We start from the raw sequence: 27,558 nt of genomic DNA on the forward strand, positions 1-27,558 counted from the left end.
TACTGTTGGTTGAGAATTGTCTCCTTTAGGGTAAAAATAAATCTCTTATCATTTAATTAAAATGACAGTTATGAAATCAATTAAGTTGCATTCTACTTTTTTATAGGTATTGAAATTTATGTAATATATCAGGATATTAAAAAATAAATGAGACAGTTAAACACAAAAAAGAATACACTGTTCTGCACATCTGTTTCATATTAACACAGTAAGGATTAAAATTGCATTTTTGTACTGCAATTATTAAATATATAAATATGCACACAACACAGCTAGCTATAAACGAATGATCTCAAAGAGTATTAAATAAGAATTAGTGCCACATTTCAGACTTTTCCCCATCTCCATTATCAAGTATGAATTTGATATAGTATAGAAGGAATTCACTTTAACAATAGAATTTAATCATTTGTTGTTTGCATGGCATCTATGAGTCACTGTCTTTTGTTTAAAATTAATAATTTCTAGCTGCTTTACTAAATTGAAAATGGTGTTCTGTTATGGATAGCTAAGCTTAACTAAAATTTCAAGCAGAAATAAACAATAACAATACAGAAGGGGTTTTTGCATTTTCAAAATTTAAGTCACCCATCCAATTAAATAAAAACAAGACATTCATGTGACATCTGGCAGATGTCACGTGAATGTTTGTATTTAGTTTCCACGAAGCTGACAATACAAGAGCTACAACAAGATAAAGCAGCACTCACTGGCACCTCACAAATATGAAATTTGAGGACAAGAAAGATAGATACTTTTGCTCATCTGACATCTCTTAAATGCAAAACTGAAAAGTTGATTCATCATTCAAGTATGTGGAAATGAAAACAATGTTTCATTTCTGAAATTTAAAAAGTGGCATTTGACAGATGCCACATTAGTGGAGGAGGATTAATTTTACTACTAGCCTGTTGATCAGAGATAATTGTTTACATTACCTGTGATCAGTAATGTAATGATCAATTTACATTACCTCTGATCGATAATGTTTAGTTGTGTAGTGTATCTGTTTGCATTGTTGAGATATTCAGCTGGTTATAGATAACAAAGAACTGTCAAAATATGGTAAACATGACTTATGTTTTTACATATTTAGGCTTAAGATGTATGTTTAACTTAGCATCATGATGGAAGAACAAAGTGCTAATTGATATGGAAACTTACCTGTTGATTCCATAATAAAAAAAAAACAGTTCTGAAATTGTTAGGATCAACTAGGAGAAAGGAATGCTGAAGTAGATAATATGCAGATCAAGACTAGTTTCTTTGTCTTTTGATGGAAAAAGACAAATTTCCTGTGCTTGCAGAAGCACAGGAAATTTACTTTGTCCATCACCACACTTAGAATTGCATTTTGATTAAAAAATAATGAATAACTAAGGTTTTGATATAAACTTATGATTTAAGCCTGCTTTCATTTAGCAGTGTGATCTGAGTAGGAATAATTAAACCCTTGATGTCAGGAAAAGGGGCCTATATAATAATTTTTCTCCCCATATGAAAAAGAGCCAACGTTATGTCTGCTGTGGTAAGGTAAAGTGTAAAATTCTGAACTACCAGTGTTTTCCTGTATAAGATTATTGAATATTTTTGATTTGTAAAGGTTTTTAGTGATATATTTTACTTCGTTGAAATTCATTCTTATTTATAGTAGAAGAGAAACTTGCCTCTGTACATTGTCTAAATGGGTGTGTTATTAATGAACCGTTATTTCAAATGATATATATATATATATGTATATATGATCTTTATTGTAAGGTTCCTAGGTACATGCAGGTACCCTACCTTTACAAAACCCTTCATGGCACTAAGCCAGGGGTTAAAAAAATTTTCTGTTTATACTCCGGCATGACAGCCAAGTCAGTAGAGTTTACAATAAATCGTCAATACAAATATTTATCGTATTTAGTAATCACAGACTTGAACCCCGGTCTACGCAAGGAACGTGTGCTATGCACTCTCGTTCCTAACCACTCGGCTACGTCAGGCCTGATGTTTGAGGTTAAGGAAATTAGTCATTTGAATCTATATTATTGTTTATGTGGTAGAATGTCAAGATGGCTGCAACTGAAAATTAAAATATTTTAAAGGTAATTATATTCTTGGGATTTATTCCACTATTACAACAGTTCTCCTCAACCTAACATCAAAAGTCATTCCTTTATCGTTTTTTTACATTTTCATCTATCTTCCCAATCTCTGTCCATTAGTCTTCTTCTATTCACCACTGCTCTCAAACCCTCTATCAATGTCCTTCTTGGTCTTCCTCTCTTTTTCCTTTTCCATGGCTCCTCTATTTTATCAGTGATGTTTTTTGGAAGTTCTTTCTCTTAGGTCTTTTAGCACTGAAAGAATGTTTTATGATGAATGGGGAGTGCCAATTGCATCAACCTCCAACCTGAAGGACCAAGGTATCTTTTTTCATCTGGTCTCTAGCTACAAACCTTTCTGGCTTGGGAGACCCTACCAGTAGCACGCTAACACCAGCATAGCTCTGTAGATCACATAGATATTCAAGGCCCACCACAATGACAAGGTAAAGAAACCATCGGTGGGGAAAGGTAATTATTGCTTTAAAATCATATATCAAAACATGATAATCATATCTATTAATGCAACTGGTAAGTTTTTCTTAGAAAAACTTACCAGTTGCATTAAAGATTTCACTTTTTGGAAACTTGAGATGTATATTCTGCAAAATAAGCTGTAGCACTAAGTTCAATATTTTAAATTTGTTTACTTTTTTTCTCTCTCTCAGTATTTAGGCTCCACTCTGGTAAAGGAACTAAAAGGCATGGAATCAACAAGGAAGTCAATCCAGAAGCTAAAAGCCTCCACAAGAGAGATAGGAAAAATTCCTAATGTGATACTTTCAATATCTTATACTGGTGTCAAGTTTATTGATGCTCAAACTCGGGTAAGTATTTTCATGAGCCACATTGTTCAGTATATTAACTTTGTTCCTAAATATATCTCTGTACCACTGTTATTTGTGAAACATTGATTTGCTTTCCGCCTTTAATATATGCATATGGTGATACTGAAAATAACTGGGCAAGGTCAAATGGCTCTTACAGTTATTTCATAAAAGGCTAAGATAGATTAAATTTTTTCTAGAAAACTATATACACTGATGAGCCAAAATGTTATGATCAGAGTTGTTATGCAAATCGAAGCAACTGCAGGTGAACTACGGCACGTGCGTGGGTCGGGACACAGTATAAAAAACACATGATACTCCGTTAATAAGCCCCTCGACGTGGGCACCTGTACGTGGTGAGGGGACCTCCCAGTGACGCTGCTGGACTTCCAGACTAGCATCACTGGGATCCAACGCCCACAGCCTAGGTTCCAGGCTTACATCAATGGAATCCGGCGTGTTTGCCGTGCACTGCGACCCGTGGAAATTCGGAAAGGGGGATCCTGGTGGTTGAGGGGCCCAGCTTCAATACACCACTTTGGCCCCTGCTTCGACAAGACGGGTGGTCCTGGAAGGCCCGGCTAGGATCAATCGGCTAGTAGGCTCGCCTGCGAGGGTCAACCGTGTCAATGCCACGCCCCTACCCTCATGGTCTGAGGGACAGGATTCAGGCTGGCGGCGGTGCGGGTATAGTGTCTGGGTAGCCCTGGCGTCCCACTCCCGAGCGCATTTATTGCATGCCGGGTAGTGGGCGTCCCTTTGGGCTCCGTGGTGGGTGGGGAGCCCGGGCACTGAACAATATAAAAAAACTCTATGAATCCTGATAAACTTACTTCTTCAGGGGCCCCAACCCGGTCCCTATCTGAAAACATAGACGGAGAGGCAGATATTATTACAACAAAGAGGCAGCGAACTGAAACATCATCATCAGGGCCTGTCCCAAGATTCCTAATTATTCATTCCACCAGTGAAAAACCGATTGATAAAATGTCGCCCTTTTTTATTCAAAAAGGGTTAGATGGGTTAGTAGGTTCTCCCAAATCAGTTAAGAGGCTCCGTTCCGGAGACCTCTTAATTGAAACAAAAAATGACAGGCAATCCGAACATCTACTCCGAGTAACATTAATCGGAGGAATCCCTGTAACAGTGACACCACACAGAACACTCAATTCATCGAGAGGTGTCATTTCGGAGTGGGACCTTCTCGACGTCACCGAGGAGGAAATCTGCTCCGAATTAAAACCACAGGGAGTCATTGCCGTCAAGAGAATCACTGCGCGAAGGGATGGAAAAATAGTTAAAACCAGGAGCGTTATCCTGACTTTTAACTCTCCTAAACCTCCTGACGAGATCAAAGCTGGATACATCAACTGTTCAGTGCGTCCATACGTTCCGAACCCTTTACGGTGTTTTAAATGCCAGAAGTATGGACATTCTCAAATGGCCTGCCGTGGAGTCCTTGCATGCGCTCGATGCGGTGCAAAGGACCACGAAACAACAGCATGTTCAGCCGCAAAACCCACCTGTATTAATTGTGAAGGCGAACACCCGGCCTACTCACGAGCATGCCAGAGGTGGAAAGAAGAAAAAGAGATTCAACGGCTGAAGGCAGAGCTTAACATATCATACCAGGAGGCAAGGAAATCGGTCAAACCCCTGAATATCAACAAACCTACCTACGCCCAGAAGGTAGCAGGGAGATGTTCCGTCGGAACTCAGACGGACGTGACCATTCCTCCAAAGGAGTCTTTCACTCCCATTGCGCGGTATCTATTAAGTTCTCAAAAACCTGCACAAAAGGACCAATCAGCTGCCACTCCTATATCGGTACCTCCTAATGCTCCACAAATTACAAAGGTAGTTATGAAAGACAAGAATAAGAAAGGGGAAGTCCCCCCTAATTCCCAAGAAAAGATGGATGTCGAGCAGAAGGAGGTACTAGAAGAGTCAGTCTTGGAACTCTTTGCGGAGGAGGAAATGGACACGGGACAGCATCCATTCTTCCCCAAAAAAGATAAATCCAAGACTGATAAAAGTAAGCCCTCAGCACCTCGGAAGCCGCCTGATGGACCCACCAAGCCAAAATAATGGCTAAATTCCTACAATGGAATTGTCGTGGATTCCGGCGAAATATTGATGACATCAAGGCCCTCCTGCAAAAGCACGAGCCAGTTTGCTTTTGCTTGCAGGAGACATATCTAAAGGCAAATGACGATCCCACCATGCATAACACCACAATTTTTCGTAAGGATAGAATTACGGATGGCGCTGTACATGGGGGAGTGGCTATCCTTGTGGGTAACCAGACCCCAGTGCAGCCCTTGCTAATTACAACTAGCATAGAAGCTGTTGCAATTCGCCTTACGGTGGGATTTTTATTAACCGTCTGCTCTATCTATTTGCCACCTGGGACCGACCTCTCCCAGGAAGACCTTGATGATCTTCTAACGCAGTTGCCTCCCCCTTTCTTACTTCTCGGGGATATGAATGGACATAACACCCTGTGGGGTAGTGCTAACATCAACGGAAGGGGACGAGTCATAGAGCGTATGCTCAATGACAATGACCTTTCCCTTCTAAATACTGGAACAAACACCTTCTTCCACATGCCTACCCGTACTTTTTCTGCCATTGATCTCTCTATCTGCTCCCCTTCTCTACTCCCTTCACTCACTTGGGAGGTGGAGCAGAATCCATACGGAAGCGATCACTTCCCCGTGATAACCTTGTTACACAGTGGGAGACCATGTCTTCCTTTTAGGTTACCGCGGTGGAAGATTGATCAGGCTGACTGGATTGCCTTCCAACATCAGGCAAATTTTGATCTTAGCACAGTCAGTCAAGAGTCTATCAATGATGCAGTTAAGTACATCACAGAAAATATTGTCCAAGCAGCTGCGAATGCTGTTCCAAAAACATCTGCCCGGTTTCCACCATTTCCTAAACCCTGGTGGAATTCACAATGCACAGCAGCAGAAAAGGCTCAAAACAAAGCGTGGGGGATATTCCGCCGATATCCTACCACGACCAACCTTATAGCCTTTAAACATGCACAAGCCAAAGCACGCTACATCCGTCGTCAGAGTCAAAAGGAATCGTGGATCCGTTTTACATCATCTATTAACCAGTCTACCAACTCTAAGGTAGTCTGGGATAAAATCCGGAAAATGAAGGGAAAATATACATCCCACCCTTCTTCAATCCTAGATTATAATGGATGCGCTATTGCAGATCCAACTGCAGTAGCCAATGCTCTTGGGGAAACATTCTCCAACATCTCCGCAACATCCTCGTACTCCCCAGAGTTCCTGGTCCTGAAACATAAACTGGAAAGAGAAGCACTTAATTTTAAGTCCAAGGGCCTCTATCCCTACAACGGGGATTTTACTATTCAGGAACTGAAAAGAGCCCTCGCTCTTTCCAAAGCAAGTGCTGTTGGACCAGATGGCATCCATTATGACATTATTAAACATCTTTCCCCAAAATCTATGGATTGTCTGCTCCTTCTGTATAACAGAATCTTTACTGAAGGGCAGTTTCCGGACACCTGGCGAAAGGCAATCGTTCTTGCCTTTCCTAAGCCAGGAAAGGATCCAAAAGTCACCACAAATTATCGTCCTATTGCTCTGACCAGCTGTCTGTGCAAAATCCTGGAGAGAATGGTTAATTCTCGTTTGATATGGTATCTCGAAACAAATGACCTTCTCTCCAACATCCAGTGCGGCTTCCGAAGGAACCAGTCCACTTTGGACCATCTTATTAGATTGGAAGCATCCATCCGGGATGCTTTCCTAAAACGCGAACACTTGGTGTCGGTGTTCTTTGACATGGAAAAAGCGTATGACACAACTTGGAGATTTGGCATCTTAAAAGATCTGCATAGCCTTGGCCTTAGGGGGCAACTCCCCATTTTTATTAAAAACTTTCTAGCCAATCGATCTTTCCAAGTTCGTGTTGGATCCTCACTCTCTCGTTCCTTCACTCAAGAGGAGGGAGTACCACAAGGATCAGTATTAAGTGTTACGCTTTTTGCATCAAAGTAAATTCCATCACAGAACAACTTCCTCCAACTGTACACAGTGCCCTCTATGTTGATGACTTTAGCATATTTTGTCAGTCATGCAACATGAGGGTTATTGAAAGACAACTGCAGAAAGCTATTGATCACCTCAACTCCTGGGCACTTGCTAATGGCTTCAGGTTCTCGCCGGAGAAGACCGTTTGCGTACACTTTTGTCGCAAGCGTAATCTTCATCCTGAACCTGAATTAAAGCTCGGACAAAATGCAATTCCAGTAGCAGCGGACACAAAATTCTTGGGACTCGTATTCGATAAAAAGCTGACCTTTCTGGATCACATCCGTCAACTCCGCACAAAGTGCACAAGAGGGCTGAATATTCTGCGCTCTCTTTCCTCAACATCTTGGGGTGCGGATCGATGCACCCTATTACGCATCTATCGTGCACTTGTACGATCCAGAATAGATTACGGGTCCCTGGTATACAATTCGGCCAGAGACAGTGTACTTCGATGGCTGGATCCTGTCCATCACCAGGCTCTCCGTATCGCTATTGGAGCATTTCGAACATCTCCCGTCCAGAGCTTATACGTCGAAGCAAACGAACCACCGTTATCACTTCGACGTAAGCAGTTGTCTCTAAAGTACGCCTTGAAACTAAAATCCCTGCCAGACCATCCTACGTGGCCATTCGTTTTTGCGCCACGATGGGAAACTTTGTACAACACCCGTAAGACTGCCAATCGTCCTTTTGGTATTCGTCTCCAAGAGCTACTCAAAGAACTTAATATTAAGGTAGACAAGGTTGCCCAAACACCAAAGCAACCCCTTCCACCCTGGCATGCTCATTTCCCAACATGTGACTTGTCCCTTAGAAATTGGGGAAAGTCGGACACTCCATCGTCTGTCTACCTGCAGCTTTATTCAGCACACCGAGCTGAACATTCTGACTTCGCGCCTGTTTACACAGACGGTTCGAAGTCGGAATCATATGTGGGATCTGCTGCTGTCTTTACAGACAGCACTACATCGGAGCAGATTCCCTCTGAATGCAGTATTTTTACTGCAGAGCTGCATGCTATAGAGTTAGCCTTGGATCACATTAGTGAATGCCAATACCAACGGTTCATTTTATACTCTGATTCTCTTAGCGTGTTACAGGCCTTAATATCTGTAAGATATAATCCTCATCCAGTTCTGTCTAGTATTCAGCAGAAGATTCACTTCCTCCTCGGACATGAATATGATATCCGCTTCTGCTGGATTCCCAGCCACATTGGGATTAGGGGAAATGATTTGGCTGACGCCGCAGCCAAATCAGCAATCCCCAATAACAACCACAGCCTGTCAGTCCCCTATATAGACTACAGGCAAATAATACATCAAAAGATACATTCCCAATGGCAGGACTCGTGGAATAGACAGACTGGAAATAAACTATATTGTATAAAGCCTGTTATTGAACCGTGGCAGTCTAGTCTGCGCAGCAATCGTAAGGAGGAAGTTGTCCTTGCCCGGACACACTCATTTAACTCATTCGTTTTTGCTGAGGGCTGATGACCCTCCTATGTGTGAGTCGTGTGGCACAAGTCTAACGATCAGACACCTTTTAATTGACTGTCCACATTTTAGCAGCACCCGTTTTACCGCTTTTAATCATCTGACTGAGCCTTATACACTCAGTCAGATTTTATCCGACAATGACAGTGTGTCTGCGATTTTTAGTTTTTTGAAAGCAATAAAGGTTTTTAATCGTATTTAAAATTTATATGTTGTTGTTATGTCTTTTATTGATTTATCTTTTTTATATATTTATTTTTAGATCTGGACATGGCGGCCTAATTAATTAGGTCACTGAGATGTTAAATTTTTACCTGGTCTTGGCGCATTATAGCCCTAGCTGCTAATGCGCCATTAAAATCGAAATCAAATCAAACCGTTAATAAGTGTTACTGTTGTTCTTCAGATGGGAAAGGCAGCGGACTTAAGTGAGTTTGACAAAGGCCAAATTGTAATGGCCAGACCACTGGGTCAGAGCATATCCGAAACTGCACAGCTGGTGGGGTGCTCACAGTCAGTCATGGTTAGTACCTACTGAAAGTGGTATGAGGAGGGGGAACCCATGAACAGCCAGGGAGGTGTTTGACGACCACAGCTCATCGAGGTGAGTGAAGGCTCTCCCGGATGGTACGTGGCAATAGAAGAGCGACTGTGCACAACTCACCAGTAATTGGAATGGTGGTGAAGGGAGTAATGTGTCACAACACAGTGCCCATGCTAACCACGGTCCACTGGTGACTGCACCTATAATGGGCACACAAGCATCGAAACTGGACCTTGAGTGTTTGGAAGAAGGTCATCTGGTCCAATCAATCATGTTTCCTGTTGCACCATGTGGACAGTTGGGTATGTGTGCATCGTTTACCTGGGGAAGTGATGGCGCCTGGATGCACTGTGGGGAGAAAACAAGCTGGTGTTGGCAGTGTCATGCTTTGGGCAATGTTCTGCTGGGATACATCCTGGGTCCAGTCATCCATGTGCTGGCCACTCTGATGTGTACCACCTACCTAAACGTCATTGCTGACCAGATACACCCTTTCATGGCAATGGTCTTCCCCTCTGGCAGTGCTGTCTTTGAGCAGGATAATGTGCCATGCCACACTGTCCGGATTGTTCGAGACTGGTTCGCAGAACATGAGGAAGACTTCCAGGTATTGTCCTGGCCTCAATTCCCCAGACATCAATCCCATCAAGCATCTGTGGTTTGTGTTGGAACAGCAACTCCGATCTGCAGCATCTCAACCATGAACCTTACAGGAGTTAAACGATCTGCTGGTTATGTGTTGGTACCAGATACAAGATACTTAGAAATCTTGTAGCATCCATGCCTCACCAGGTACAAGCTGTTTTGGCTGCACGTGGAAGACCAACATCATATTAGGTAGGTGGTCATAATGTTTTGGCTCATCTGTGTATTTAAAAACAGAGAAACAGAGATATTGTTGACTCGACCAAGGCACAGAGCATCCACTGTCATTACAAAAAAAAAAAACTTATGTAAACAACTTTGTAGTTATTATTAAGTGTCACCACTAACTACAAATTTTCCTACTTCTATTTCATTCCCAAATTCCATAGGTTTCCAATAGTCTTTGAGTGAAGACAGCTGTCCTTAAACCAAGATGGTAGAGTATTTCACAGCAATCAGGTCACACACATAAAATTTTACTTGAACAACTTGTTCACTGGTTTAAACCAAGAAATGCCCTCAATGAACTGCTGACTAAAAATCTGCTAACTATTGGAATAGTTTGATGGCTCATCATGCCTACAGATCACTAGGAAGACCAGCATGCCATCAATTCTATATTTATATTCTGCAGAATCTGTTTTCCCTAAACAGATTCTGTTTTATTTTGACAGTTTACTTACACTGGGAACTAAACACCCACCGAATTAACTTGATGGGGGCAGTAATTGGATCTCAGAATGATGGATACTTCCATAGGCACCTCTAATTCCTCCAAACAGGTGCCAGAAGAAATTCAAGTCGACAAGTATCTTCAGTCTTCAACCCATGTTTGCTACAATCGGTTATAATACCTTTCATGTTTGGGGGTTTCATAAAACATTTCATGTTAAAGTTGCCTTCCTTGTTATAAAGTTGTTAATTCTGAATAATGCCTCAGAACAGTATGCAGGAATGAAATTCTATATATGGATACACACAACCTAACTCTGCAATAAACTTGAACTATCAGTTCCATAAAGCTGTGCAAGTTTTTGCCCACAGATGTTGTTTTTAATTGAAAGCTGGATTGCGTCAGATTTTTGAATAGGTCCGCATGAGATCAAGGATTATACTGGGGGGTTATAAAATAAGTTTCCCTATTCAGGAGACCCTAGTGTTAAAACAGTTAGTTAGTGCTGTGAAAATCGGTGGGTATGGCGAAGCAATTTGTAGAAGAAGAAAAATTAGTTCAAATTTCTGCCACCAGGGTAAAAACTGTGCTGCACATGTAAAAGTTGTCATTTACTTCAAGATATGCTGCTTACGCAAATGACATCCTGTTGGATAAAAGCAGGAAGGCCAACTCTACCGTCAATAACCATTATGGCTCTTACAAAAAAGGAAAGTGCTCTTTTAGTAAAACTGTTCTACCAGAATAATAGTAACGCTAATGCAGTACTACGTGAATATGGGAAACTTAAAGGTTTGTGAGGACCTTTGACATTGGTGGGGCTTCAAAAACTAATAAAGAAATTTGAAGGGACCGGGGAGTTAGGTGTAATTCCAGGCAGGGGACGACCACATATCACAATCGACGAAGTGGCTGTTGCAATGGCCTTAAGGTCAGAATGCGAAACACTACCAGTCAGTAGTTCCAGAGGTGTGTCAAGAGACACGAACCTTCCTTGATCTACTGTATGTAAAGTGCTTTGAATAATTTTACTGTATGTAAAGTGCTTTGAATAATTTTATGCTGGTTCCCGTACAAGATTCATGTAGTGCAAGAACTAAAGTCTTGTGATCAATAACAATGAATAGACTGTTCTACGATTTCTGGCTCGTATGGAACTTGAGACAATACATGGGCTTGAATGATCTTGTAGTCTGATGAGGCACATTTCACTCTTTGTGGAGCTGTAAATGCACAAAACTGCCGAATATTCTTGTCCATCTGCTGTGCATGAAAGACCACTACAAAGTTCATACGTTACAGTATGGTGTAGATTCACAGCAGAGTTTATAATTGGACCATTTTTCTTTGAAGAGTCTACACCTTGTGTCCCCCCCACCTGTAAGGTGTATGGTACTGCACTCGTCTAAGAGAGCACATTATTCCCACTCTGCAAGATGGGCAATGCTTGGAGACCATAGTGTTCATGCAAGATGGCGCCCCTTCCCACATTGGTTGACAAGTGAAGGAACTGCTCCGTTCAACATTTGGAAATGATTGCATCATTTTTAGAGACTCTACAGTTCTGGCCATTGGCGCCTCCGTAGCCAAAGTGGGCAGGAGCAGCAGTGTGTAGCACATGCTTGTTGATTAGACCGGGGTTCGAGCCCGTGACCACCAAATACGGAGGATGCGGAAAGGTCAGGAAATGACCACCGCATATCCCCAGAGCAATATGGCCTTAGTTGCTAATGCTCCTAAAAACCAAATAACAACAACAACAGTTCTGGCCAGCCAGATCTCAATTCCTGTGATTTCTGGCTATGGGGGATACCTGAAAGACAAGAGTTTACCGTGGTGGCATATAGACGCTTGTCGATTTGAAAGCCAACATCCCAAATTAGATGCTACGTGAAACTGTGTCATGTGCAGTCCTCCGTTTTCAGAATGTCATCTCAAGTGAAGGAAAGCACATAGAACAATATCTGTAGATTTCTAAATTCTGATATTAAAATCTAATCCCAGGTTAAGTATTCCATCTCGTGTTTACAGTGCCAATTTCTCCCCTGGTGGCAGAAAATTTGAACTTTTTTTTTTTTTTTTTTCCTCCTACAAATCGCTTCCCCATACCCTAAATGACATACCCACCGATTTTCACAGTGCTATCTCTAACCGTTTTGACACTAGGGCCTCCTGAATAGGGAAACTTATTTTATACCCACCAGTAATATATATGTGAGTAATATTACATTTTCATCAGATTTCACTTTTACTCCCATACCAGCCACTCTGGTTGTTTAACTGGTAATTTACAATTTTGTCTTGATTGGGACAACAATACAGAGCCTCTTGGTTATGCAGGATCTCTACTACCCAGAAAGAAATACAGAGAATTTGTTAAAGGTATTGTTTATTTTGTAATATTTCTGTAGACAAGGGTCTTAAATTCTAGAAAACTCCTCTGCATACTAGCTCTCCTAGTCATGTTTCAGTTTCAATTTATCCAGAGTTATTTTAATTTGCCTTCATGTTAAAATGGAAAAAGGTGCTAAAGTATAAACTTTAATGCTTATATAGTCGACTACATGGAACAACAAGAAGCAATATGCTGCTTAAAAAATTTACATAGTACCATTTGCCTTCCTACAAATGGAAAATATATGTCACATCCTCTTGCACTGAAGTATACTTTTATAAATATGAATACAGTACTTGTGTAAATAAATTTGAGCTTTTCTTTTGGTTCATCTAAGCAATTTATTTTTAAACCGCTCCAGATAATTGGGAGCCTCTCTTACAATCAAGATTTCATTATTATTTACTATATTTCAACGTTGTAAATTAAATTTACATTACTAGCATACTGTTTATACTTTATAGCCTTTTAAGATTAATCTTCCATTGAAGCCTGGAAGGTTTTCGATGGCTATATTATAACATTGTTTTTCATTATACTATATTTCTGTTAATTTGAAAGTATTGTCAGCTTAATTGATATCTACTCCATTCCACAAATGCAACCTTTGTTTCTTTCTCCTAACTTTTTATATTTATATGCATTTTGTATAAATAAATGTTGATATATTTTTCATTTATAAATATGTTGTATCCTTTCTTCTGATTTCAGCAACTTGTTTGTGAACATGAAATTCGCAACATTCATTGTGCATGTCAAGATGCTGACGACCTTAACCATTTTGCTTATATTACAAAAGAACATCAAACTCATAATCACTTTTGTCATGTCTTCTGCGCTCAGACTATGGTAAGCTCATTTTTGTAAATCTCAACAGTAACTAGTTCTTAAGAATCAAGAGTTTTTGTTTTTAAATTTTCTGAAATACGAGGTGTGGCTAAAAGGAAATGAGGGACATTTCTAAAATCATTTATTATTTTAAATGCAACAATTTCAACATTATCCCCTTCAAAGTACTCTCCAGCTACACCTATGCAGTGCTCCATTTAAGATTTCCAGGATCTAAAGTAGTAGTGGAAGGTACTGCCCTTAAGCGCTGTGTTGTGTTCTTCTAAATGTCTGCTTAGTCCTCAAATTATTTTGCTTTGAGGTGGATTTTAATTTTCAAACACAGAAAAACGTGCCAGATTTGGAGAATAAAGTGAGTGCTCCAATGTTGTAATCTTGTTTTTCATTAAAAACTCACTGCAACAGAGGAATGACACAGCACATTGTCATAATGCAAAAACCTTAATTGGGCTGTGCCTTCCTAAATCTGAGTGTAGGGTGTCTGATTTGGTGGGACAAATTCATGATGAACAACACCATGACAATCGGTGAAAACGAAAACATGAACTTGATCTTTGCTCAAGATGTTCTGGCTTTCTCTAAATGGGGAAAAGAAGAAGTTTGCCACTGCATGCTGTGATTTCTTGATTTGTGGATCACATTGAAAGACCCAGGATCCATCTCTTATCAGTGAATCCAGAAAGTCAAGTTTCACAATTTTTTTCCAAATTTGCACTGCACACTTCCACGCATTTCTGCTTTTAATTGTCTGTTATCATCTGCAGAACCATTCATGCAGACACCTTTCTCATGCCCATCTGCTCTGTCAAAATTGTTCTGTGATTAGTTGAATTCTCATCTTCACAACCTCTCAAATTTTTTCAACATTCTTGTCTGCCATTGGAGTTGTCAGTTTTCCTGGATATCTTCCCATCCCTCTCTGAATCATTTGTGCCATTTGAATATGTGTCTGACATGGTTTCATCACTGTACACTTTCTGTATCATGTCCAACATTTCTGCAGAGTTTCACTAAAAATTTAATAACATTTTGCTCTAAATTACAATCACTCATTCACTTAAGAGGCACAGTTCAATCAAAACTTAACTGATCTGTACGGGGGAAAGTACAAGTAAACTACAGCGTGATATGAACGTTGTTGATATGTATGTAATAAGGCATCAGTAAGCAATGATTCTCATTTCAGTTTACTGCACCTTGTACAGATGAATAAGTTGTTTTTATGATGCACACACTGTGACCATGATATGTAGCTATGTCTTTGCTGTTAGTTATGTTTATTATCTAGCACAAATAGCTGCTGCTTACTAAGATTTTAGTTAGTCTTTACTGACAATCCTCCAAAATAAATGTGAAAAACTGAAAAAGAACATTAAATTATGAACACAGGTAGTCATTTCTTATCTTGCTTCTTTACATATGCCTATTCAAGGAATAATTTTATAAGACTTTCCACAGAATTAAATTGGGGTGATGTCATCAAGAGAAGAATTTCAGGCATAAATTGCTGAAATAATTTAAAAAAAAAAACAAAAAAACCTTAGCCTCACACTAGATTAATGGGCAAGCATACATTAATTTGAGTTATCCAAACTAGAATTGGTTAATCACAAAAGAAACAGCAGAGGCCAACCCTTTTCTCTCTTACATGCCACCTAAGGTGGGTGTATTTCAGTTTATCTAGCAAAGTTCTTGAAAAATAATAAAAAATTTTCTAACATAAGTTTTGTATAGGTTTACATAGGTACTACGACCATCCATTTCCATATAGTTTTTTTTTTTTTCTTTTTTAATCCCCCTTAATAGATCAACTCAATCTGTTTCATGCTTTTGTTCAATGTTTGGCATGACTTGAGTGTCCAATATGAAATATCAAAAATAAAAAGCCCATTATGTTACTTTTTATTTGATGCAGTAATATTCTTTACATCTATTTATCAAATCCACAATTTATATTAGGATTGTTTGCTTAGGCCTGGCCCAAGGAGGAGCCCGTTCAGCCTTACCAGCCACTATTAATTGTAACTTCTCTTCTCAGTCCTTTACACAAAGCTGCACTCTACCATTCTAACCTTCTTTTGAAGTGCAATCATTAATCTGAATATTATATTTGAGTACTTGGCCATCTATATTCTACTTCACAAAGAAGGCCTCAGGAGCGGGAGTGCAGTAGCACACGCACTTTGAGTAGACCAGGGTCCAAGCCACTGGCTGCTAAATACAGTTGATCTGCCAACCCACAGTGGACCAGTGTGGCAGTTGGTACATTTTTCTCAACATGAATTGTTGAGGAGGCTTCCATCCTGTAGTGGGCTGATAATGGCTGCAGTTTACCAATTTTTTTTTTTTTTTTTTTTTTTTTTTAATTCTACTTCACTTCCTATTATATCATCTTGTTGACATTGAAGTAATGCTTGTTACTAGTTGCTAGGAATACAAGTTTTTTATCCAGCATTTTGTATCTCTGATTGATCCCTGGCCAATTCCACCCAAGCCATTCTATCTTCAGTCTAAACAGGTTTGATTCAAGCAATAAATGATTCAGAGAACTTATTCAATTACAGCTAACAAAAGGGTTAATCTGTATGTATTTTCAAATCAGTTCAATAATTTTTTTCCCAAATTGAGAGAGAGGCCACTGGTTAGCCACTCCTGGATTGTTCATCAATTATGTTATAACCTTGATCTTTGCTTTATTTGCTTTATCTTTGCCTGCAGGTATGGCAAAACACATATTCCAGTTTATGTATATATATAGAAGCCAACATCTATTTTTCAAAAAAAAAAAGTTTTTTGAAAAATATGTTTTGGTATTATAGTCTTAAAGTCGTGTCAGTTTCTCATTAATGATTCAGTGGCTGAATTATCCGGCACTACATTGACAATTTTCTATTGGTATAATCATTACAATGTTGCTTACCTTTGAATGCTGCTCTGTTCTGTTCCAACATGGTTCACACTAACACAATTATCACCTCTCAGTTCTGACTGTGAAAGAGAAAAAAAAATGAATTAAACACTAGCTGGTCAGTAAGATAAGCTAAAAGAAAAGGAATACTTCTTCTAGAAGAGTGTGTAAATAGTAACTTGTCATTGGAAAGAGTGTTAATATTTCTTAATAAGTTACATATATATAAAAACCATTTTGAATTTCCTTGATGGCTTCAAGGAAATTCTTCAATCTTAACCTGATGTAAAAAGTTTTTGGTAAATTCACCAAATGACAATTGTATCCAACAATAATAAGCTTCAAATCTGTTTCATAAACTGTTTTCTGTTTCTCAAATCTATATTGCAGAGAATTGTACTTCTTTTATTGATAAATGCTGTTTATTTCTATAAATAGCACTTATAGTATAATACAACATCTAAGAGAGTAATACCGCACATCCAGTGGAACTAGTAGCCAGATTTTAATAAGTTAAGGCAATACAAGTAGCTTTCAGGGTTACGAATCCCTTCTTCATCAAGTGAAAATAAATGCATACAGATACTAACAAAATATAGACATTAGAGATAGAATTAAATGAGCACATGACCACGACATTGTGCAAACATTCATTCATGATCGTCGCTCATTTTTGGTGCACAGACGTGTATGGGATTGCTGCCAGCATTTGTTGAGATTCAAAACTGTTGCTCTATCTTAGAATCGACAAATGCTGGCAGCAATTCCATACACGTCTGTGCACCAACAATGAGCGCCGATCTAGTGAATGAATGTCTGCACAATCTCGCGGTCATGTGCACACTCTCAAAGTCATCTGACCACTACTGCTCATTTAGTATTTATTTTATTCTATCTTTAACATCTATATTTTGTTAGTAATCTGTATGCATTTATTTTCACTCATAACCCTGAAAGCTACTTGTATATTGTCTTAACTTTTTTTATTAAAATCTAGTTACTGTTTCCACTGGTTGTGTTGGTATTAATCTCTTAAACCATGGAATCCAGTACCACAGGCCCATTCTCCTTTAATACAACATCTTGTAAAAGGCTTCTGCATTTTATAACAGCACATTTCAATAGCCTTTAATGAGTCACTCATAATTGATAGCATTAGTATTGGCAAAATGATGCAAGATCAACCATCCTTTTTCATTTTAAATATGTTGCCTGAGAATGAGGAAGGACTCCATTTTATTTAACTCTCCATTCTCAGATGCCTCACTTCCAAATACATGGAGTGCCATCATTTTTTGTAACTGGACATTATTGAAATGTTTTTTTTTTTTTTTTTTAAATGTGAAACATCCTCAACCGAGTAAATATGATCAGTCACAAAAAATACGTCGAAGAAGTGACATCTGCAGCTTCTGCTAGAGACGAATTATCGTAACTCATATTGTTTCAATCGTACTTCCTGCAGCTGCCATTTGAATGGCTACAATCAAATGGGTAATTAGGCTTTTGGCTTGGATTTCACTAACCTCTTCTAAGCCAAGAATGTTTCACATAAAAGTATCTACTGCACTTGCTCTGTACACACACACACACACACACACACACACACACACACACACACACACAGCATTGTAATTCCAAATTACAACGGTTTGCAGTATGATAAGTTATTGGCTATCTGGCTAGCACTCAGCTTCTCTGATGGAATCCAAAAATCTTTTGTGCTCCAGACTTTCATGCTTTGAAATAGGGTTCTATTGTTACAGAACATTATACTCTGTTATTCCAAGTCTACTTGTAGTTTTCTTTTTAAATTATTGATGAAGGGGAAACAACTTAATGTCTGGTTCACAGAAACAATCATCCTAGTCCATTACATTAATTATATATTTGAAAGCAAATAAACACACATCAAGGGTAAAAAAATTGGTGGCATGGAAAAACTTCTCCAAAGTCCTGCACATCATTTTGCTATATTTTTGCTAAAGTAACACCATGTTTCAACTACGAGATATTAATGCTCAGAAAATTTCCCCTGGCTTCTGTGTTGGCAATTTAACATACAGTTGGTTGTGCCCCCGTATCCACTGATTCAGTTAACCATGGATAAAAAACGAAAAAACTTTAATCTTACTACTCGCATGTCCAATACAATGCTTCCCTTTATTTTTTTAAGATGTCAATTTTAAATCGAATAGCTTCCCTTTGTCGCATATGGTTTGGTTACCAACATTATAATGGTTCTTTGGAGATTTAAAGGATGCACCATTTTCAAACTTTTGAATAATATCAAGTTAAGTTTTTATTTAATTTAAAAGCACAACTCTTGTGTTTTCCCATCATTTTCGCGATTTCTAAACAAAAAATAAAAAATCCGACATTCTTAACACAAATAACGAAAACAAAATTTGTCCTTTTGCAGTGCGACAGAACACAACAATCGATGTGACGCACTAAAACAAACTAAACATTTGGTCTCGTTTTTTTTTTTTTTTGTTTTGAGTGGTAGGTGTGAAGACAGCAGGAGTTGCAAGATAATAGGTACGCTAATCTCCCAATGATGACTTACAATGCCGTTCTTGTCACTTAATTTACAACTTGCAAAATATCTGTTTATGACTTCTGGTTGTGTTTTTTTTTTTTTTTTTTTTTTTTTTAATTTGGAGCCTTGAAGTGGCCCGGTAAATCAAGAGTCTGCTGTACTTTATTATTTAATATTGGTAATGTCTTAATGTGTGTTTAATTTATCAATTAAACTTTATTATAATTAAACGTTAAACAATTAAACGTTATTATACGTATGTATGTATGTACAAGAAAATCACGTTATATATGGGGTCAGCAGGTGTCGCTTATATCCGCGGTTTCAGGCTTCCACGGTAGGTTTTGGAACGTATCCCCCGCAGTTAAGGGGGTCTTACTGTATTGCCAAACTGGCAATCCAGAAACAGTTGTACAACAACCTTCTATTGTAGACTTTGATTCACATTGAAAATATGTTACTTCTCAAGATATGACAGTTTCAGATGGGATATAATTTACAACATTGGCACTCAGTGAAGTGGAGTCATTTATAGCAAAGTTTTACTGTATATGAAACAGTCTAGCTATAAAAATTAGAACTTAAATTAGTTTTTTTAAAGTGTTAGGTTAGCTCTGCCAAACCATCACTGTTGCTATGTAGATAACATAGCATCACTGTTGCTATGTTATCTACAGTGAAAGTGCAAATTTTTCAAACATATATTGACACAAGCCATTAAAACAATCCTTTTTTCCTAAAAAACAAAGTATGTAGTTTTTTTTGATCAAAAAATGAAATTGAACCATAATTCAAAGCATGACAAGCCTGGTATACTAAAGATTTTTGCATGTTATTGGAGGCTAGGTGTCAATAACCTATCAAAGCTGTAAATTATCATACTTTGAATTTTACCTTTTCTATTCATGGAGTTGTGCATTTATAAATTCTGCATCTATTTGCAAACTAGCTGTGGGGGAGAAAAACTTTAAAAAAAAAATGTATAGGCATCAATTCTCAATGTGAAATTGCTTTTCTGAGACCAGAACAAAGTTAGATATTTCTTTATTACCATGTGGTAGACAACTTTTTGTGTGACCTTCATAACAGAGTGTTGTTTGATATATCATAATTAAATAATTCTGGTACTTTAACCATCCTAAATTTTTCCTAGTCATTGGAAAAGCCTAACTGCAATATGATAATATACCAACCAAACTGTTAATATACTGTCATACTGCACACAACATTAAATTTCTTAAGTTATACAGACAATGAAATTACAAACCATTTTTTAAGTTTCTATGAAATAGTCTTTTGTACAGGTGATAACGAAAGAGGCATAATTTCAAAATTGCTAAGCCAAGTTATAGCTGCTCACAGGGACTGAATTATGAATTGGTGTATAGCACAGTTTTCTTACAGCAAAACAGACATTAATTCTAAACAACTAGCCACACATACTAAGGCAAGGATTTACAGATATTATGAACGTTGTAATGTGAAACTTTAAATATACACAAATTCCAAATATGCATGTTAAGGGAGTTTAGTTTTCCTCAGTGACCATTTTATCAAGTATTAAATCTAAATGATTATAATATGATTTCAGAAACAAGATCTCACAACTTGAAATATTCCTCCTTTTCTTTTTGCCCATTATTATATCATTGAATATATAGGGGGCATGTCAAATGAAAATATGTTCTTCACTGTCCTGTATGTATGTGGAGTGTTAAACAGCAGCAGAGATAATATGTCATCTGCTGTGACATTTATATCGAATTCAGATTCTTTCATGTACCGGTTATCTCACCAGTACATGAAAAAGGACAGTGATGACTTTATGAACTGGCAGATTGTTCACAGGGAGAAAAATTCTGGAGAATGATCCTCACATGGTTGTTTCACAGCCCTCTGGCTGATATCCACCTTCATAGCCATCATCCGTTACAGGAAGGTCTGTGAAAAGTGAGTGGGATTATGTCGCACCAAAATTGCAGTGTAAAGAGGAAAGAAATAACTCCTTGCTTTGCATGGAAACTATGGATGAGACATGGAGCATTGGAAACAGCAGTCATCAATCACCATAGCCAAAGAATGATATTCTGATGCACCAGGAAAGTCATGCTGTTCCATTTCATGTTTAGAGGATTTTACCTCTAAACACAGTCAACTTACAAAATTACACCTTATCTCAAAGTTGATCTGCTACATGCCATCAAAAAAAAAGATGCATGAATGTTTGACTCTGTAATTTTATTACATGACCACCATCTAGAAAGTGTTGTGCATTATTTGAACTTGTCGTCTTTGCAATTTTCCTGTTTTTTAACATCCTGCAAGCAGATTTTTGTGAGAAGGGTATTAATTTCCATACAGATGGGATAAGTGTGATGGAAATTAAATTAACATAATATACATTTTGCTATTCAAGTAGGGAGAGGATGCCTCAGAAAGATTCTTGTAAAACATCCTGTTCTTTTTAGCCCTTTCTAGAGTAAATACATGTGTATAAATTTTTAATGTCATTTCAAATAATGGGTCTGCTAATGTACTAATTGTCTTTAAAACTTTCAGTAATGCTGCCACCACAAAAACAGTTTTGCAAATCAGAGGAAGCAATTGTAACTGTTATCCAGAAGTTCATACAGATATACAGGATTATTATTTCATTGAGTTTTTTTTTTTAAATTAAGCCTGAAAGGGTTAATAAAAGGAACTTTATTATGACCAAACAAGGTTTGGTCATATAAACTCACCTACCTATTAATATGTTGGGCTTCTTCAAGCAGCGATAATAATATTGCCCCACATATGATATGACTTCCATAAGGTGAAGAAACACCGCTTGAAGCATCTGCATTTGGGTTTCTACATCTGGTGCTGCATCACCACTGTGAACAGCCTTTTTAAAGGTTTGCATTGCAATGGGATTCGGAAAATTTAATAAAAAAAATCTTGAGTGCTCCTGAGTTCCAGTGACATGCACTATTCGAGAAAACAGCTGGATTATTAGTATCAGAATGATGTAAGGAAGCAAAGCATACGTAACACCTGCTGTTTCCCAAGTTTTATATTTTATTTACTTAAGCTTTCCACCTCTCCAAGGCTCGGTGGTAGCTTGTTCTGGCTAGTCAATGAGCATTTTATATCCAGTCCTTGGTGACTCAGTAGCCAGGTGGGAAGGAGCAGTAGTGCGTAGCACACGCTTCTTGATTAGACTGGGGTTCGAGCCAGTCACCACCAAATACGGAGGATGCGGAAAGGTCAGGGAATGACCACCGCATATCCCGGAGCAATATGGCCTTAGTTGCTAATGCTCCTAAAAACCAAACAACATGTCCAGTCCAATATTATTTTTCCATGTCCTCGTATGTGCAACTATCATTTGATTTGCTCAACTATTATCTTATACCTCAGTTAGAACTCGCATAGATGCCTAGTTTCACAAGTTTTCTAGCTTAGCATGCACAACTTAATTTACTGTGTAAACCCATTTCTGGTATAATAATAACACTTATTCTATGTAATAAACTGCTTTTCCTTTCTTATTACTTTTAAAAGGCATTCTAATTACCTCTACTAGCAAGATTCTTGTATATCATTGATGGTGCTCCATGTGCTTTCCTTGCATCCTTACTATACCACTGTTCATATCAGACTATTACAACTCCATGATGATGAGTTTCTTGCCACACAAATGATATGATTGATAATTTAATTTGGATTACTGTAACCCAGATTCCTTCAGCATTGGTCTGTAGTCTCCACACAGTTAATTGGACCAGCAAACCTTTGCTGATTGCTAGGTCTATTCAATATTTCTGGCACCATTTCAGTTGCTTTTTTCCTGCCCATTTTGCAAGTTTCTCCCTTGTAAGAAATATTAATGGCATATGAAAAGATGGAATAAGGAAAAGAAAAATTGCATTGCCACTTTATTTATTATTATCATTACAACTGGCATCTCACTGAACTTAAAGCATTGTCTACAATAATTTAATATTATTACAAAGTTGAGATCTAAATGTTGACTTCAATTGTTTTATCAAGAATTGAACAATAGTCCACAAAAGGCAGTTACTCTTTAATTTTTTTTAAGTCTGTGAACATGCTACGAAATAAATGTATTAAAAATATGCAATGGTATAGTGAACTAATGTGCAATAGTTGGCTAATAGATTTTTCTTTTCAGGACCTTGCTACAGAAATCATCCTCACCCTTGGTCAGGCTTTTGAAGTAGCTTATCAATTGGCTTTAAGAGAAAAAGCTGAAGTTTCCAGTCACAAGAGTACTGTAAATATAGGTAATGACTGCAGACCTGTTGGGAAAGGTGCTTTGGCCAATAACAGGCAGCTAGTCCACACATCTCCTGAGAGCGTAAGCGGTATTTCTAGTATGTTGTCCACAGAAAAAACTAAATTATGACAGATGCTCTACAGACTACTCTATTAAAAATAACTAGTGTCACTGAACTTCTACTACAGGAAATGTGCTGCTGAATCCTGACTTGGCAATACAGTAGTTCACGTTGAGTTTTTGCCCATGTGCAACTGTTAAAATGAATATGAAGAATGATAATACTTTTGTTGGTTTTCAATGTTGAATGATAATGTGACACATAAGAACTTAAGATTCCTGCATCATAGGCAACCCATGTTTTTATTTGTGATCTTGAATCTTGAGCTGTCTTCCTGAAGAATTGTTTGAATAGCAGAAATGTTTTTAGAGTTGTTAGGAGAAATACATCGGTCGTGACTGAAAGGAATTAATTTAATTTCGTCTGTTGCACTTCAGCATGTGAAACTTCATTTTAAAGTGATCACGACATGCAACTTTTGTACAAATCATTACAATAGACTTCATTTTAGTCATCAACCTTGTTAATTCCTTCTGTTATTTAATATTCTCCTAGTGTTTGGTACTTGTTATGAAATCTTGTACTTACATCATTTTCTCCATGTTAATAAAATAAAATTGTTTGCTGAGATGTTTTACAAAAAAAAAAAAAACAAAAAAAAATTTAGATGGCTTGCTACAATCCTCAATGGACAGAATCCATTCCAAAGTATCAGACATTTAAAAAGATTTTTGTTCATATGTATAAAAAAATGTAGTCCTTTATCTCCATAAACTTCAATAAATATTTTTTTTATATTAAATTGTATAAAGAAGGAATTTTTTTCCCTTATGATAAAAATGAGTGAAAGATATATTACCTTTTAACTAAAAAGGTCTAAAGTGGGGGGGGGCTTAAAATGTACACATTTTCAACATGGCTTTAACTGGATCTTTATTACCATGGAAATTAAGTTGTGTTAGCTAAAGGATTGTATGCAATGGTATTTTAATATGCCTTGGAACTATTTATAGAAATGATAGTTTTGGTGGAATTGAATTAAAATGCATATAAGAGGGTATTGAACAATGGCTTACTTATAGGGTAGCTAAAACTGCTTATGCTGCAAGCTTGGAGTTTTCACAAGAATAAAAAATGATTGTCAAGCATTTTTATATTCATTGAACCTATGCATACAAATTCAAGAAACTGCCCTAAACCTATGGTTACATAACTTGGAGGCATTTCTGAAGTTAACATTTGCATGCCATAACACACTGTAGGACCTCTCTGCAGAACTAGCCATAATCAGTGCCAGTTACCTAGATATTTTACAGTTGTATGCAATTTTGCAACTTTTCTTGGTGAGGAGAGAGGAGACTTACTTCACAAATAGCATGCTCAGCCTAAGTGGGCTAAAGAACAGTGTTTCACTGTTGGCTTAGTTCCAGATTGAAAATGCCCTATGTATATAAACTCGCCCTGCAAATGTATGCCACTTTGTCTAGCATAGATTATGCTTCTATGAATATCATAAATATTGACAGCTCACTCACTGCAGATTTATTAGGATAGCTATATATAATAAAAAAAACAACTTTGAGCTTATGCTTCACTCCAGCCAATACAAGTATAATGACTTTTTTTTGGCATTTTTAATTCACTTACAAAATTTTAAGCAGCACTCTGTGTACATCTGCTTTATAACCATAATGAACTTGTCTCTTTGAGTGTGCAGATTTCTCACTGCTCACTGTTTTCTATCCCTGGTAAAGGAAAGTGGTGATAAGAGCTCTTTTATGAATGCTTTATGTTCATCACGGGCCCAAGTAATACTCTCTTGTGTAATCATTTACTTGTAGTTATTAATACTTTCCATCATCCACAACAAGATTACAGATAATGTATTTTAATCTCATTTGCAAAGCAACCACCTGTAAATAGTTTTTCCCGGTGTATTTGTAACTTAAATTAGACAGCTAGTGATTGTTGTTTCGTTACAGGTTCTAAGGGTGTCAAAAGTTTATTTCAATTTTTCAAAGTAATTTTGCAGTTTTAGGCAATATATTTACATCAGCACTTGCTGTTGATCATGGGGGGGACACACACAGGCAAGTAACTGGATCAGATGTCACAGTACTACAAAATTTCAATATCTTTAAATACTATACTTGGTATGATATGGATTTCAGTCAAGTGTGTATTGAAAAAAACAGTCTTGATTGTTACTGCTCTCAGTAAATAAATTGAGAGAAGGAAAATAGCACTGCATATATCTACATTTACTAGACACTTTGGACACTGAATTGGAAAGTAGGGGCAAGTCTAGTGGTCAACAACAAAGAAGGAATGCTGTCCAGCAGAAAAACTCATATTGCATCAATGACAGAGATAACCACTCAGAAAAGAAAGCATCCTCTCTGTAGGCAGCACATAAAACTTACTGCCCATGTGTCACTCCAAGCTTGAAAATCCAGCCTATTACCACACAGCCATGAATACAATATTCTTAATAATCATCTAATGTATAGCATAATCAGTTGCTTCATGCAGCCTTACATGATCCACAGACAAGATTTTGTACACCCCTCTGTATGTCCAAAAACAATGCAGTTTTGAAAATTCAGCATACTGTAGATTGATATAAACAAGCAGTCCTGTAGCATCCACCTTGACACTGAGTAAGGTATCTGGTATGTACAACTCATGCACGTAAATAAGCAGATCCTATATGCTTCTGCACCTTTCATGTGTGGTATTGCCACTTGAGCCTCGTACTGTAATCAAGATTAGATATCTCCCATAGAACTGATTATCATATATCTAGCAAACGCAGCATGATGGAAACTTAAACTGCGTCAAAAGTGTTTCTGTAAAATTTCCCTGACACATCTGTCATTGTGGGATGGAATACCATCTTGAATTGAGAAAGTTATTTTAAATGTTTTCATACTCTGAAAGAGTGACTGATGTGTGGTACATGGGTTGACTTCAAATCAAATAATGCAATTCCTTATATTTCTGCCCCTTGACAGGATGAGATGAACTTCACCCATCACAAAATTATGTGCTAAAATTCTTTTACTTAATATAGTTTTTGAGCATGTCTGAAATTTTTTGAAGATGATATTGCCCAACATTGCAAAATTATTAACTTGTTTGCAAATACTTTGATAAATTAAAAATTCAGAATTTTTATAGCACTACTTAAAAAAATCCTATATATTCCAATTTATACTGAAATCAGCCTTATTTTATCCATGTCTCCTCAACTCTATAGCAAGTGCCCTTAACTTAAAATAAGGAAAAATTTCCTAGGCCTTAGCTTTTGCATGTAATTTTTTTTTTTTTTTTAGCCCATAAGACACCCACAGAATGAATCTTCTGGTCAAAAATTTAAATATGATATACAGTAGTTTTCAAAAATATGGAGTATTCAGTACCTTTCAGCTTTGTTGTAGAAAATAGTTGCTCATATTAAACCTCTTACGTTCCGTAATCCACTATTCTAGATAGTTTTGAATCTGCCAAATTTGGTCCCCAGCATAATATCAGATATTTAATTTCAGGCTCATACCACGAGGAAACTTGTTAGTGAAAGAGTACTCAAAGTTCAATTCATATATGAAGTATTAGGTTGAGGGAATGCAATCACCAAACACTACACACATCAAATTTCATCCATTTTGTTTTTTATGAGGGGGGGGGGGAGGCAGAAGGGAGATTTTCACTTGTGCATTATTTTGAGGTTATCCTGTGATGAAATCTTAACAGTTTGTCGTTTGATATATTTAGCTTTTATCTGGTCCTAAATATGCTGCTCAAAGGACTGTGGTGATAAAAATGCAAACACAGCCACTAACTATTCTATTGTAGAAAAGGTTGCATTGTTATAAAAACATCACAGTGAACTTCTCACCAAAGTTTCACACAGACTGTGTATAGTATATTTTATTGTAGTCAAAAGAAAGCAGTTGTGAAATGAAGGGAAGTGTATTTTGGAGGTTCCATGTATTAAATATCCATCTTTTTACCGTTCATCGGGAAAAAAATTAGCTTAAGTTCCAACACAGCATTTTATTACAAGTGAAGAACAACACATTAATAATGACTATAACTTTGACCTTTAACACCATAAATTATCTTTGGCAATGACTTGACTAAAGCATCCCAGAAATATTT

The 27,558-nt window shown here is 37.5% G+C and overlaps 1 protein-coding gene across 4 annotated transcripts in view; it reads left to right on the plus strand.

Annotated features, from left to right (window-relative positions):
• Positions 1–23,899, plus strand: part of LOC150077523 (uncharacterized) — a 623,444-nt gene extending 599,545 nt beyond the window's left edge. For all 4 annotated transcript variants that reach the window (XM_090386795.1, XM_090386798.1, XM_090386796.1 and 1 more), the window contains 3 exons: positions 2,759–2,917; positions 13,467–13,604; positions 23,232–23,899. In XM_090386795.1, the coding sequence (XP_090242921.1) occupies positions 2,759–2,917; positions 13,467–13,604; positions 23,232–23,465 (531 nt within the window). In that variant the 3' untranslated portion in view covers positions 23,466–23,899. The remainder of the gene's footprint in view (positions 1–2,758; positions 2,918–13,466; positions 13,605–23,231) is intronic.
• The last annotated feature ends 3,659 nt before the right edge of the window (positions 23,900–27,558 follow it).

The sequence above is a fragment of the Mastigoproctus giganteus genome, chromosome 12 (assembly GCF_048544385.1).
Source record: "Mastigoproctus giganteus isolate SK-2022 chromosome 12, ASM4854438v1, whole genome shotgun sequence".
NCBI lineage: Eukaryota > Metazoa > Arthropoda > Arachnida > Uropygi > Thelyphonidae > Mastigoproctus > Mastigoproctus giganteus.